General features: G+C 43.4%; 1 protein-coding gene across 1 annotated transcript; it reads left to right on the top strand.

The window, feature by feature from the left end:
- The first annotated feature begins 2,700 nt into the window (after nucleotides 1-2,700).
- TP53I3 (tumor protein p53 inducible protein 3) lies at nucleotides 2,701-15,240 on the top strand. Its single transcript, XM_026653218.1, has 6 exons — nucleotides 2,701-2,776; nucleotides 4,791-4,933; nucleotides 5,792-6,059; nucleotides 9,422-9,634; nucleotides 10,929-11,125; nucleotides 14,811-15,240. Exons 1-6 carry the CDS (start codon nucleotides 2,764-2,766, stop codon nucleotides 14,997-14,999), a joined length of 1,023 nt encoding a protein of 340 aa, XP_026509003.1. The 5' UTR covers nucleotides 2,701-2,763; the 3' UTR covers nucleotides 15,000-15,240.
- Nucleotides 15,241-15,444: the final 204 nt, after the last annotated feature.

The raw sequence follows: 15,444 nt of genomic DNA, 5'->3' as shown, positions 1-15,444 counted from the left end.
AGTGCCATGAAGGCGCGTCTCCAGGGGGCGCCCAGGCCGACCTGCCGGATACTGCTAGGGGAAAAATCTCCTGGCTAATATGCACACGCGCACACCTGATTGGAATGGACATGAACAATACATCTCGAAGAACAACACTTACGAGAAGGTGAGTAACCGTTTTTTATGGATAGTAAATGAGTCTGGATGAGATAATACTTAGACCAAGGCTTCAGCCTAACTTTTCCTGGCATGAGAGTTGTTTTGCCATTTTTTCCCTCTTACATAGATTTGCTGGTTTGTTTAACTATCGCTTCTGCTGACAGGACAAAAGTGATATGTTGCACTGGAAGATTTTAGGTAAAAGGAAAAGTTAATTAGTATGATAAATACACAACCTTGTAATACTAAAATCCCTTCATACTGGAAAAAAATAGGGCAAGATGGCATGAAAACAAAATGACATGGAAATTGTATATACAGCAAAAGTTGTGTAAATTGAACAGCATGCATGCATATTTTATGAGAGTGCTTAATGCTGATTAGAGAAAAGAGAATGAATATGTTATATGTAAGTACATAAAAATCTTCATGAAGGAGGGGCCCAAACTGGAGAAACAGTGGACCAGAAACTGAAGGAATGAGACAGAAGGACCAGACATCAGAGGCTGCAATGACCATCATGAAGTATAGGAGAATTTCCTGATTCTCAGGAATTTGGTAACTTAGGCCCCTACTGTGAGGTGATGAGTTATCACTGAATTAGAACCTGATTAAACCACATGCAGTAATGAGTCATTCCTGTGCTAGGCTCCAGCCAATCCTCAAGCCAGGAGCTGGTCTGGTGACTCCCAGGGCAGGTATATAACACTCATAAGTGATACAGCAGTTTAGTCTGCCAAAGTCACTTTATGGCTTAGAATTCTCCTCTGCCTGATAGTGGTCACTGACTCCACAGGCCTTAGCCTGCCCTAGCCTTGTTCCCAGCCCTGTGCTTGCCTTGTTCCAACTCTGCTCTTGACTCCTGATTCTGGCTGTGACCTATGGTCGGAGTGCCACCGCACCAAGCACAAAGCCTGATTGCTACTGCTCTCCCAGTAAGCCTGGCCATCCACATCTCGGGTTCGGACACCTAACTATTCCATCTTATCCAGAGCTGTAACTGGGCATTTTAGTGCCATGGGCGAGCAAGCATATTTGTTCTCCCTAGAGGTGATGTGGGGAGGTCACGTGGGGTCACGTGCACCTTCAGATTTCTGCCTTCCATTTAGCACAGAGGTTTTCAAACTGTGGGACGGGTCCCCCACAATTTGAAAACCGTCGCCTCCTGCCAGGAGTCGGCGGATTGGAAGGTGGTGGGAGCCGCCCGGCACGCTTGGACTCCTGGCTCTCTGCGCTATGGGAGCTAGGGTGCTAGCTGGTTGCCTGGCAGCCCTCCCTTCCCTGATCCCCTGAGCACCAGGGCAGCAGTGAGCAAACATCTCAGGGAGCATCTCATGGCAGCTCGGCTACGTGGGCACAGCTCAGAGCTGTGCCCAGAGGCAGATTACAGTTTTGTGAGGCCGTGGGCCAGAGCTAGTGGGGGTCCCTCCCCATCCCTTCCGCCTGCAGTCCCTGATGCCCCCCCCAGCATTCCTGCCGGGGGGGGGAGTGGGGTCAGCACACGGGGGCTTGCCCTGCTCCACCCACCTGCTTGGTACTCCTGCCAGGGGGAGCAGGGTTGGGGCGCGGGGGTGGGCAGAGTGGGGCAAGTCTGCGCGCCCCAATCCCGCTCCCAGGCAGGAGCACCGGGCAGGTGGAGCAGGTCGGGGCGTGGGGGTGCTCATTTTTCCAGGGCCCCCCAATTGGCTGTGGACCCTGGGCACAGGCCCCATTGGCCCAGTGGCTGTGCCACCACTGGCTGTGCCACCCGCCCTGCCTGGGGAGGTCCAGCCATAAAGAGCAGACCTGGCGGCTCCCATCAGTTTCCAATACGCCAGCTCCTGGCAGGAGGCAACAGTTTTCAAATTGTGGGGGGCACACCCCACAGTTTGTAAACCCCTGTGCTAAATGGAAGGCAGAAATGGGAGGACACACGTGACCCTGCATCCCCCCCCACGCCACCCCATTTTTCCGCCCCAATGGCTTTTTGCCTGGGTGACTGCCCCGTGCGCCGCGCCCTAGTTATGGCCCTGATAAAATTTTATCTCTTTACCGTCAGGCATAAATATATGTTCTGACACTATACATGACAATAATTCTGTCTGAAAATTTATAAATGAAGGTGTAAATTGATTAAGCCTAAATTGGGTGGACTTGTGATTCAGTTTCCTACCTTATACTCCCAACAAGCTCAACAGTTAAAACCAATTTGTTAAATAAACCCAGCTTGCAGAATTCAGAGTCCAGAAGCCAGGTCAACAATCAAACATTTTGCCTAGGGAAAAGTGTTTTCATATTCAAACAGGCAGCACTGTAAAAAGGAGAGGAACTGGACCAAATCCCTTTGCTTACATAGGGAAGAAGGATATAGATTTCTGTCTGATTACCACAATGACGGGAATCAGACTGATGAAGCAAAAACATGTTTGTTTGTAGAAGTTGATCAAAATCTCTGACTTTGAATTCTGTATGTGTTTTTGCTTTAAATATAAAATACAATCTCATTCTTTCTCCTCTCCACCCTGTTGTGTTAGATGATAACTTCTTCTAGGGGCAGGGCTCGGAAAGGAGGAAGTGAAATCAAACTGCTTTAGAAGAAAGGGATTGACTTTTGCTCCGTGTGTGTGGAAAACCTTTCTTGGAATGCAGGATAAAGGTGAGTATTAAATTGTACCCAGGAACCAAATATCTACATTACTTAAATTATTTTGGTCAATTTTATTGTCCTAATTAGTTACTGACAATCAGGCAAACATGTAAAAGATGTGCTTGCTTGGATGTTTACTAGTTTGAAGTGGGCCGAAGAGAAGTCATCATCAGTTTTTTTTAAATGCTACTTTGTTCTACAAATTTTTTACCTATCTACCTATTTTTTACCTATCTCTGTTGTAAACCAACCCGAGATTACTGTGACTGAAAGGATTAGAGCGGAAGCAAATGTTATATTCTCTATGTATTCCAGTTCTGTGCATTTGAAAGCACTTTGTAAATAGTCAGTTTCACTATAGTGTTTTACTGTGATGTCTGTATGAGTCTTTCACCTATGCAAAGAAGAGGAAAAAGCATGTGTAAAAAATGTGTTTTGAAAAATTATGGATAAAGATAGAGGGATTAAGGAATGAGTATAACATCTTTATTTTTTATTTATTTATTGACTAAATTTCACACTGATGATGTGCATTGATCTGCTAATTTTCATCATTCACTTTAACATGCACAATAAAGATGAAAATGCGGAAAGCAGGAGCAAACTGTCTTGTAGGAAGGTGTCTGGTGGAGCTCTGTAAGACTCCCATTATTTCAGGGTTGGCTTTCTTTGCAATTTCTGTGCCTGATTAGTGCAGCTGAGAGTTAATCATTTAGAGAAATATTTAATCATCATAAAATAACCCCTGCAGTGACATGTGGTGAATCAATTTCCCGGTGTTCTGTGTGTCTCAATTGTGTATTGTTTTGTCATCCTAGGCCCTAATCCTGCAAGCACTTAAGTAGCTGCATAATGTTAGTCCTGTGGGTAGTTCTATTAAAATAACATTCATTGGTAACATTTGTATTTTAAATCAATGGGACAACTCCATGTGAGTAAAGTCCTACATATGCTTAAGAGTTTGCAGGATTAGGGCCTAAGACTGCAGGCTCCTTGGGGCAGTGATCTATTCTCCTCCATATTCTGTACAGTGCTGGGCACACGGTTGGCACTCAGTAGATAATACAGAAGATGAGCACCTCTGTGATTTCCCATCTCCTGTTGCCCTTCCCATTGCACCAATGGAGAATCTTTTCTGACCCAAATCTGCCAGGCAGGCTGACTCTGTACCAGCTTGTGCACGCTTCACATCTTGACAGATACCACCAAAGCAGAGGAATCAAGAATCAAGGAATCATATGAGGAGAGAAAGTCACCTAGCACCCACAGGACTGCAACAGTTAGTGGGAGAAATCATGAGATTCCTAGAGCAAGTCAGGCACAGAGGAATCTCCTGCTAAGAAGAATGAATCAGGAGGTTTTTAAACCTATAATCATTTTCTGTCTCAAATCAACCTGCTGCTGTTTTACTGTGTCTTTACATTGGCAGCTGAAGGGCTGAATCACAAATCTGCGGTTAGATAAAACTTTATACATATTAAATAAATTATTCTTGCTCCCTCTACTGAGGTGTTTAAAATTATGTTTCGCTCTTTGTCTGTGTCAATTATTTTACAGGCCAATGTACCTTGGCAACTTGAGCACTGATCCCCTGATCCTGCCATCAGCTTGATGCTGGTGGATTTCTTCACTCACATGGAGTCCTTTGAAGTCAATGGGGCTGCATGAGGGGCACATCCACACAGAGCTCCCTACAGGATTGGGACCTCTGATTTCATGCAAAGTGACCCTAACTTTGTGGGTCACTAGATGACTGTTTTGAAATTAATGTTTTGTCCTGGTTTGAATATAATGCATTAACTTTAACACCTTCCTATTCCTGTAGTACCAGCCACCATCCCCCATCCCACGTTGTTTATGCCGGAGACTGGACTAGATTGTCCAAGTTGTGCACAGTGGAGTCTTTGGGGCAGACTAGGTTTATGAATGGATATCAACAATTGGCGTCTTAATGCTGAACATGGGTTGCCTAGTGACAACCAAATACACCTGCTTTAGTGCTTTCCTTTTTGTATTGGTTCAGAGAAAATGTTGGCAGCTTATTTTGACCAGCCAGGAGGCCCAGAGAATCTATATGTGAAAGAGGTACCGAAACCACATCCAGGAAAAGGAGAGGTCCTTATGAAAGTGTCTGCCAGTGCTCTGAACAGGGCTGACTTACTCCAGGTATGTCTTTGTTAAGACGACTTATAGACCTGTGGGACACACTGCATTGCTTAGACTCAATTTTTGAGTAACAGAAGAGTCTGGCTTGAATTTTGACAGATCTGAAAAGTTAAGAGGGGTTGGACCTGGTTAGCACTTTGATGAGCGATCTCCAAGGAAAAGCTCAGAGTGCTGCAAAAAGAGGTGGTTGGTGATTCAGTAGGTGGCACTTCTTCATCCGAGTCCTCACTGAACCTATGACCCATTATGATATCAGGGGCACTGTGCTCCTGGAGGTGTCTCCTTTCAGATGAGATGAAAAATTTAAATTTAAAATTTAAAACAAGCTCTAGTCACTCGTGGTCACTTAAAAATTCCCATAACATTCTCATGAACATAAGGGTGTTAACTCTAGTACCTTGGCTAAATTCCAATTTAAGTAGTCACATTCTACCTACCTCTTAAAACATACGTTAGTAGCCAACGTCTTGGCTGATACACTGGGGACTGAACCAGGGACCTCCAGAGCTAAAAGCATGAGTGTCTGTAGCTTGTGCTAAAGCTCAGCAAGTGAGGATAACTCATATCTTCAGCAGATCAGCACTGAGGGGAACCTGTAACACACTCACCAGTTGGTTACAGACATATAAAGTTTCAAGAACAAAGCATGCTCAGCCTAAAAAAGGAAGTGTAATTATTGCTAAAAATACCACCAAGAATGGGAGATCCTAAAAAGACCTGGATTGAAATGTATTTGCATGATGTGACCAGAACTAAAACCTAGGGGGGTTCTGAAGTAAGACTGAATAAAGAGAGATTAGGTTAAGTGGCAGATCAAATTGCAGTTCATTGCACTGATTATTCTTTCTGTTTTTGCAGAGGAGAGGAAAGTATCCTTCCCCAAAAGGAGCAAGTGACATTTTAGGCTTAGAAGCAGCTGGACTTGTGGCTGGGTTCGGACCTGGTTGCAAGGGTCAGTGGAAAACTGGAGATACAGTGATGGCTCTGCTGTCTGGGGGTGGCCAGGCAGAATACGTCACTGTGCCAGAAGGTCATCTGATGCTGATCCCTAATGATATGACTTTTGTTCAGGCTGCAGCCATTCCTGAAGCCTGGCTAACAGCCTTTCAGTTGCTGCATTTTGTAGGTGAGTGATGTATCTGCAAATCCAGTTTGCCATTTTCTTCTGTTCATTGCCCAGATTTGAATGTCACTTGCCTTTGAAGAGCTTTTTCTATGTCACTCCATCCGTCTAGCCCTTTGACCTTTCTTGTCCACATGACTTAGATGTACAAGACCTAAATTCCTAAAGGTTGGCCACATCTACTTAATAATAACTTGCTTTGCTGATTGCATATGTAAAAGGGAAGAATACAAAAAGGGGCTTGGCTTTACAGTAGAACCTTAGAGTTACGAACTGACCGGTCAACCACATGTTGGCACCAGAAGTACGCAATTAGGCAGCAGCAGGGGAAAAAAAGCAAATACAATGCAGTGCTGTGTTAAACGTAAACTACTAAAAAAATTAAGGGAAAGTTTAATTTTTTGACAAGGTAAGGAAATTGTTTCTGTGCTTGTTTCATTTAAATTAAGATGATTAAAAGCAGCATTTTTCTTCTGCATAATAAAGTTTCAAAGCAGTATTAAGCCAATGTTCAGTTGTAATCTTTTGAAAGAACAACCAAAACATTTTGTTCAGAGTTACAAACATTTCAGTTATGAACAACCTCCATTCCCAAGGTGTTCGTAACTCTGAGGTTCTACTGTACTTTGCATCTGTATTTCCCAGCTGGGAACTACAGCTTTCCATTAACTCCAAATGCTGTATTTTCCCCCAAAGCAAGGTCTACCTCTAAGAGTCTGACTTCACTACAAACTCAGCCATGTTGGGAGGTCCACACACACCATGATTGTCACCTGATACTGTCTGAGCATGGTTTGGAATTATAGGGTAGATGGACTCTATGTTGGAGAACACCCATGCTGTGCCTTGGTTCCCAGAGACAGCTGTATTTGTAGGTCAAACTCCCATTGAAGTTAGATGGATGCTCAGCATTTTTAAAATCCCACATGGAACATATTAGACAGGCCCTAAAGTATCATTCTACTGAATTTCTCTGTTTCGTTTCTGACTGTTTGCAGGTCAGTGTGAGTTGGCAGACATCCATTACCACAAATCAGCTTAGCACCCATGCTGAAAAGCTCAGCAGAGAGACTAAGAGCCATGTAAAATGAACTATCCTTTTGTCATTACACTAGAGGTGGTCTCTCTACTTCTTGGTAGAGGAACATCAATTGGGCAGTGTAGGGAAGCTTGTACTGCTGCTACCCAGGCTTCTGTGGCCAAATAGGACTTTGGCCTCCAGGGCTGTTGAGCCCATACCTTTCGATTGCACTAAATGACCCCCCAAAAATTGTACTCAAATCTGTTAACATTATATATGTTCTGGGGCTTATAAGCAATTAGAAGATAATATAATTATAGAAGGGAGTGGGAGCACCATCTATTATGAAGGTTGCCTGACATTTCCCATTGTAAGACCCTCTTTTCAGTTGGTTATAACTTAGCCAAACTTTAACCATTCTTGAAAATTTTAGCCAAAAGAACTCAGGCATTTCCAAGAACAAGGCTAAGGAAAATTGTTTTGTCATGTTAAAAAATACTGGCAACCTTATTTTGAGACATTCTAGTGCCCTTGTGAACTGGAGCAGGAACTTGGAATTTGGCCTTTGTGTCTGGGATGTGCCTTTTGCCATCACTGTGAAAATCTGCCCAAATCTGGCCAAGTTATAAACCTTTGAAAAATCAGAAGCTCAGCAGAGACTTGATAAAGTTTAGCATCTAAAGTCTCTGGAGATTCCATCTGCAGTGAGCTTACTTCAGCCCAGGGCTATGAAGGACTTTCCCTGCAATTGCAGCTCTGAGCTACTGTGGGCTTTGCCAGGTCTGGGCCAAGCATCTGGGTGGAGACAAAGAGCCTGGAGGGGGGAGACTGGGATTGGAGACTGGCAGTGCGAGGACAGGTAAACTAGGAGTTGGGGGAAAGTCAAGGATTGGCTGGGCAAGGAGCCTGGAAATGGGAGCCAGGGGCAGGAGCTCAGTGTGTCATGGGGAAGGAAGTGGGTGGAGGGGAGACAGAGCTGACAAGGAGTTAGGATGCAGTGGGAGAACTATGGCAGGCTGGGCACAGAGACTTGGATGAGGAACTGGGTGGGGGCACTGGGATTGGATGAGAGGCCACAAGGTGAGTTGGAATGGGAACTGAGGTGGGGAATGTGGGGGATAACTGAACAGAGACAGATTGGATGAGTAGCCAGGAGGGGGAGCTGGGACTGGATGGCAAGGGGACAGGGGATAAGGTGCCAGGGCTGTGTGGAGGGGAAAGTGGGAATAGTTAGGCAGGAAAACTGGGAGGAAGACTAGGACTGTGAGTGCTGGTGGAGATTGGGATTGGAATGGAGACTCCAGAGGGGCACACTAGGACTAGCTGGACGAGGTAACTGGGACTGGGATAAGAAACCTGAGGAATGGAGACTAGGACTGGCTAGGTGAGAATAGAATGAGGAAGCGGGTAAGGAAGAGACAGGATTGCGACAGGGACAGGTTGGAGGTCAAGGGGTCAAGCTTGAGGAAAACAGGCAGAAGAGTCTGTGCCCAGTAGAGAACACTCCCTCCCAGAGCCTAGAATGGAACTTAAGATTCTTGAGTCTCACATTCCTCTTCTATCAGAAAATATCTGTGAAACCCTCTGGCAAAGTGTCTAGTGCTGGTCCACACAGGGGATTACAACTACTACTGCTATTATTTATTACATTAGCTCAAATATCAGAGATCTGTATTCAGGAGTGCTGGAAGAATCTGTATAGCGGGGGTGCCGAGAGCCATTGAACCAAACTGTAAACCCTGTATATGATGGAAACCACTTCAAGCCAGCGGATGTGGAAGCACCCCAGCACCCCTAGTTTCAGCACCTATGTCTGCATGGTGTATCTAATGGTTCCAACCCTGCTGATAAACCATATGTGTCATCATGATTCCACATAATAGAATTTCTGTTTGCTTTCTTTAAAACATAGGAAATTACAAACAGAAAAATAAGTTAAAGGAACGTTATTAAGATTGCAAATCAAGGACTCAAAAATGAAGACTGCCAGAATTAAGGTTGCCTGTGCGATCTCAGTTTTCTCACCTTGCGCGTATACATTATGATACAGTCCCTATGAAATGATCACACACTATTTTTTTCACAGGATCCCCCTGCCTCATTCAGTGAACAAGATATATGGTGCTCACTTACAGAGCAACTATTCAATATTTTACTGCATGCACTTACACCAGGTCTGGATTTTTTCCCTCATTAAAGGTGTTCAACAGCTGCTTATTTTAGCTGCAGAATCCACAGATTAGAGTTAATTTGTTCAGTTGTTATTGAGCACTTTTTACCACAACCATGTCTAATCTGAAGGCCGTCCCAAATGGGTCGTTCATTTCCCTATGTTTTGCTTCAGGTAAAGTACAGAGTGGACAGACAGTGCTGATCCACGCAGGAGCTAGTGGAGTTGGCACAGCAGCCGTTCAACTGACTAGACTGGCAAAAGCTATTCCCATTGTAACAGCCGGAACACAAGAGAAACTCCAGCTGGCAGCAAAACTCGGAGCAGCTGCTGGGTTCAACTACAAGGAGGAGGATTTTAGAGAAAGGGCCCTGGAGTTCACCAACGGTGAGAATGTTTGGGTAACCCAACAATTGCACTGGTATTCATAATCATGATTTAGGAAAAGTCTGCATTCTTCTCCTATGAAGTTGCTGTTGTGTTTCAACTAGGCTACACTGCAGTAAAAGACCCATAGTACGGCTATGGCTGGCCCAGGTCAGTTGTTTTGGGCTCGCGGGGCTCAGGCTGCAGGGCTAAACATTGCAGTGTAGACATTCGGGTTTGGGCTGGAGTCATGGGTCTGAAACCTCACAAGGGGGTAGGTCTTAGAGCCCAGGCCTGAGCCCAAATGTCTATGCTGCAATTTTTAGCCCTGCAGCCCAAGCCCCACGAGCCCAAGTCAATTGTCCCGGGCTCTGAAACTCAGTGCCGTGGGTTATTAATGTTGCAGCATAGAAGTACCCTTAGATTTTCAATGGGATCATCCTATCAGGGAGGTTGATTTTCACACAGAAGGCCAGAATGCCTCCCCATCTCAAACCTGTTATGGCCCATCTGTTGTTGGCTGGGAGGGGAATCTGTAGTCCTAGATGAGGCCTAAAACACAGGTCTTGAGCACTAGCAGTGTTAAAAATCCCATGACTAGTTTGAATAATGATGTCCTGGCCAAATTCCAAGTTGGATAATTATGTTCCACCTAGCAATCATTCCCACTCTAGTTTTATTCAGATGTGACAACCTTCACTTCCTGTCTTAAGCTGCTATTTAGTGTTATGCACTTTATATAGTTATTGCATTTCACCTTGGAAGTGGCTGGTTTCAATAAGCTTTCAATATGCTCAGCACCTGCAGGACAGACCCAATGTCAGCACATAACTTGTCTAACTGGGCCCTATTTTCAGCAGTGCCCCCTTTGTTTTGGTTTTGTTGTTGTTGTTGTGGGCACAAATATTGTGCCTGCATTGCTTTTGCATCCATAAGTAATTGTGAGCACAAGTCCCAGCATTTGGATTGCTAAATGTTTGACTGGGCACAAAAAATGTACACAATTTTTTTACCGGCCCACTGTGCCTCGAAAAAAGTTATTGTTCTTTCTATGGATAGTTAGGGCATAGTTTATGGGTTTGCATATGTGTATGTATATATTTATATTTAGCCTGGCCCTGCAGTTATTACTCACAAGTAGTCACATTGACTTCAGTGGGACTAATCCCATAAGTAAGAGTTACAGGACTGTGCCTCTCTGTATACAGACCTACTTGTCTCAGTCTGTTTTTTGTTGTTGTTGTTTTGTTTCAAATTATCCCACATTTTGATTTCTCCAAAGTATATTATTGAAATCCTTTCTGTTCCACTTGAGGCTCTGGAGTGGATATTATTTTAGACTGCATTGGTGGTTCCTACTGGGAGAAGAACCTCAATTGTCTGAGTACTGATGGCCAGTGGATTGTGTATGGACTGTTGGGTGGAGGTGAAGTACATGGAGATCTGCTTGCAAGGTTGCTTTCCAAAAGAGGGAGCCTGGTTACTAGTCTGTTAAGATCACGAGAAAAGGAGGCAAGTGATGACTAGCAACATCTTTATTTAGTTTAACACAGGAATCTGTAATTCTAATTACTTTGTTTCCTTTTAATACCAGTGATAAAATATTGTATTCATAGAATCATAGAACTGGAAGGAACCTTAAGAGGTCATCTAGTCCATTTCCCTGCACTCATGACAGGACTAAGTATTATCTAGACCATCACAGGTGTTTGTCTAACCTGCTCTTAAAAATCTTAAAAATCTCCAAAGATGGAGATTCCACAACTTCCGAAGGCAATTTATTCCAGGGCTTAACTACCCTGACATTTAGGAAGTTTTCCTAATGTCCAACCTAAACCTTCCTTGCTGCAATTTAAGCCCATTGCTTCTTGTCCTATCCTCAGCGGTTAAGAACAAATTTTCTCCCTCCTCATTGTAACAACCTCTTATGTACTTGAAAACTGTTATCATGTCCCCTCTCAGTCTTCTCTTTTCCAGATTAAACAAACCCAATTTTTTCAATCTTCCCTCATAGGTCATGTTTAATCAATTTTGTTGCTCTTCTCTGGACTTTCTCCAATTTGTCTACATCTTTCCTGAAATGTGGCGCCCAGAACTGGACACAATACTCCAGTTGAGGCCTAATCAGCATGGAGTAGAGCGGAAGAATTACTTCTTGTGTCTTGCTTACAACATTCCTGCTAATACATCCCAGAATGATGTTCGCTTTTTTTGCAGCAGTGTTATACTGTTGACTCATATTTAGCTTGTGGTCCACTACGACCCATAGATCCCTTTCTGCAGTACAGGTCTGTCGCATCTTATGCACATTTAACATGCGCGATTTCAGCTTTACGCGGTCGGCAAAAACAAAAACAAAAAAGAGAAAAATAACAATTTTAATACTGTACCTTAGTGCGGGTGATTCCGCCCGCCATTCAACTCAATGTAATTTTGACTATACGCGGTTTTCGCTTTACGCGCTAACCGCCGAACGGAACCCCAGCGTAAGATGAAACTCGCCTGTACTCCTTCCTAGGCAGTCATTTCCCATTTTGTATGTGTGCAACTGATTGTTCCTTCCTAAGCAGAGTATTTTGTATTTGTCCTTATTGAATTTCATCCTATTTACTTCAGACCATTTCTCCAGTTTGTCCAGATCATTTTGAATTGTAATCCTATCTTCCAAAGCACTTGCAACCCCTTCCAGCTTGGTATTATTACTATTGCATTATTGTATTAATTCAGTATAATATTAATGTATTTCCATACAAATAACACTCAATTTTTTATTATATATCTCGGAAAGCAATCCAGAATCAAACTATATTGTCCTTGTACTACTTGTGCCACATCCATTTCTGTTGTAACACAGCTGAAACCAGTGGAGTAACACCAGGGATGATTTGTGTTAACTGGGTTTTTTATTAGCCTCTTGTACGTACCATCTATGTACACTGAAAATGTTTCCCCTAAAAGGAAACAACACTTACAAGAAATTGAAAATGGGAACATATCTATAAAATCGTTTGGGGTTCTATTTTTCAAAATAGTTCTGCTTCCATTCAGTCGCCCAGATTTGAGAGCTGCTAAGAGCTGAGCACTTGTGAAAACTGGCTTTACCTGGACGATACTGAGGGAGGGATCCAAGAGGGTATTTAGGCACCTAAGTCCCATTTTTAGGCACCACTGTGATCCACAAAACTCCCGCTTGGCTGCTGCCTAACTCTGTAGGTGCCTAAACTCACTCAACACTTAAGTATTTCCTCTGGGGATGCACACTGCAGCTCGCTCTAGGCGCCTATCTCCTGCCTGAGCATGTGCACTGCTGTCTCATGACAGACATCCAAATGCTCATCTCCTGCCTATGCCTCAGAGCAATTCACAAACTGGGAAAGATAGGCGTTTGGTTGTCCAAGTCGTGTGCCGGGGACTGATCTGGTTGGCAGCCTCTACTGGATCAACCCCTCAGGTGAGTTCGCAGAAAGCAATCGGAGGGAAGGAGGGAGTAAGAGGAGAACCTCCCTTCTAATTTTTAGCTTAGCGGTCAGGGTATTCATCCAGGATGTAGGAGACCCCCAGTTCAAGTCCCTCCTCCTCCTGAGGGGGAGAAGGGATTTGAAGAGGGATCTGCCTCCTCTCAGGTGAGTGCACTAAGATGTGGGATATTTTGATGTGGGGGCTCCCAGAATCTCACCTATTGAAGTTGTTCTACTTCACTCAAACAATAAAATACTTAAATATTAATTGGACCAAAGACAGAATGGCTCTGTAGTCTATTCTTAGGGCATTCACCTGAGAGTTGGCAGATCTCTGTTAGGAATGTAAACGGTTAACCAGTAAGCATTAGGCTTACTATTAACTGACCTTAATGGCCGGAGGGACCCCAGCCCTGGCCACACTGGCAGGATCCCAGCCCCGGCAGGCTGAGCGACCTCGGTTAATGGTTAACCGATATAATTTTAATCATTTAACCGGTTAACTTTTTAAACCGATATTTACATCTCTAATCTCTGTTCAAATCCCTTCTCCCATTCAGGAAGAGGGGGGACTTCAACCAGCGGTCTCCCACAGCCATGGTGAGTGCCCTGTCCACTAGGCTAAAAGTTACAAATAGGGGTCTATCTAAATTTGCGGCCATGAAAATCACATCACAGACCATGAAATCTGGCCTCCCCCATGAAATCTGGTCTCTGACCACCCAGTGTGATTTCTCTATGAGTTAAGTAGACCCCTAGTTGTAAAAATGGTTATCCCCCCCACTCCCACCATTTTGTTTCAGGCCCTGCATGCAACTTAGCCAGCCAAAGTCTATCTTCCCCCAGTTCATGTATCACTAGCAGTTAGGCATTGTTGTGCAGCCCAGACTGACGTGCTATCTCTCACAGAGGTGCAGGTCTTAGGTCACATCCCTCAGGCTAGCTTAGGTTGCTTCCCACCTTGTGTGCTAGCTTTTGTGGATCACAGTCTAAGAAAGACACCTCTCTCTCCCCATTCATTGTATAGGGAGCATAGGCACCTCACTCAGGCTTTGTGGGTCGCAGTTCTGTTTGTTTATCTAAACACCTAACACTTACACACTGTGATACTCGGCTTTCAATGCCTAAGTCCCTTCATGGATCTCACAGTCAGTGCTTTCTCTATGCTGCCCCTCATACTTGGGAGAAGTTCTCTGTAAACATCTGCAAAACCAACTCATCATCTTCCTTCATGTCCCTCCTCAAAACTCTCCTTTGCTATGATGTATACAAAAAAGCCATAACTAAGGCTCCTATGCACTATGGTAATACAAATAACTAATAATACCAAGAAGATATTACAGTGATGGCAGCAATATGAAACCCTAAGATATATTCTACCCAGGATCCAATACAGTATTGTTCCTACACTATTGTTCCTCTCAAGTCCTTTGTCCAATCTTATTTTAAATGCCTCTGTGATGGAGCTTCTGTCACTTACCTTGTGAAAATATGTCACCCCATTACTATAATTTAAATTCCTTGGAGGAGCCTAAACAATTCCTCTCCTTTAGGGTTTACATCCTTTAACTATTGTAGACTATTATTATAAGTGCCTCCCAGTACAATAATGTTATGAAATGTAGTGTATCTTTTAGAAACATGCTCATTTTTATAGGTAATACTTAGAGATATGTGCATGAATTAGAAAAGTAGGAATAATTCTTAAAATATAACCTCCTTTCATTTTTTCTCTTCAGTATAAAGAAAAGCTGGTGAAAGCCTTCACAGAGAGAGTGTTGCCGTATTTCTCCCAAGACAGATCTCCTCATGTCCAACCAATCATTGACAGTGTTTATCCTTTGCACAGGATTGTAGAGGCTCACAGGACCATGGAAGAAAACAAGAACCTTGGCAAAGTTATAATTGAAATGCCTCCTTCATCTTAAAGAAGGGTGTGCTGCTGCAGGTGTTCCACAGAGACTAAATTACTATTGATGTGTATGGGAGTTTGGCATCTGGAGCACCTGCAATTTCAGGCCACAAATTTGAAATGACTGACAGTGAGGAAGGATTGTGAAAGCGAGGAGTAAAACTAAGTCTTTGTACAAGACTGTCTTTGAGAAAGTAATTCCCTTATAAGGGAATAATAACAAATCCAAATCTATCATTGGTATGGTGTCCTAGGGCAGTGGTCTCCAAACTTTTTTGATCGCGCACCCCTATCAGTAAAAAATTTTTGAGCACGCACCCCCAATATATGTATATTTATTTATGTATAAATTATATACATGTACTACTATATTAATATATTATGTACATTATAAAACTTACAAAAAATAGAAATTAAAAAAGGATGAGATAAAGATGAAATAAACAATATTTTAAAAAAAA

Source organism: Terrapene carolina, unplaced genomic scaffold (assembly GCF_002925995.2).
Source record: "Terrapene carolina triunguis isolate 2854851 unplaced genomic scaffold, T_m_triunguis-2.0 Scaffold42, whole genome shotgun sequence".
In the NCBI taxonomy this organism is placed as follows: Eukaryota; Metazoa; Chordata; order Testudines; family Emydidae; genus Terrapene; species Terrapene triunguis.
Note: the sequence above shows the minus strand (reverse complement) of the source record. Positions and strands in the feature narration are given on the sequence as shown.

Excerpts from the sequence above, each read along its gene's own strand:
- TP53I3 (XM_026653218.1), top strand. Across the intron at positions 4,934-5,791 it reads ACAGGGCTGACTTACTCCAG|AGGAGAGGAAAGTATCCTTC; the intron begins GTATGTCTTTGT and ends CTGTTTTTGCAG. Across the intron at positions 9,635-10,928 it reads GGCCCTGGAGTTCACCAACG|GCTCTGGAGTGGATATTATT; the intron begins GTGAGAATGTTT and ends GTTCCACTTGAG.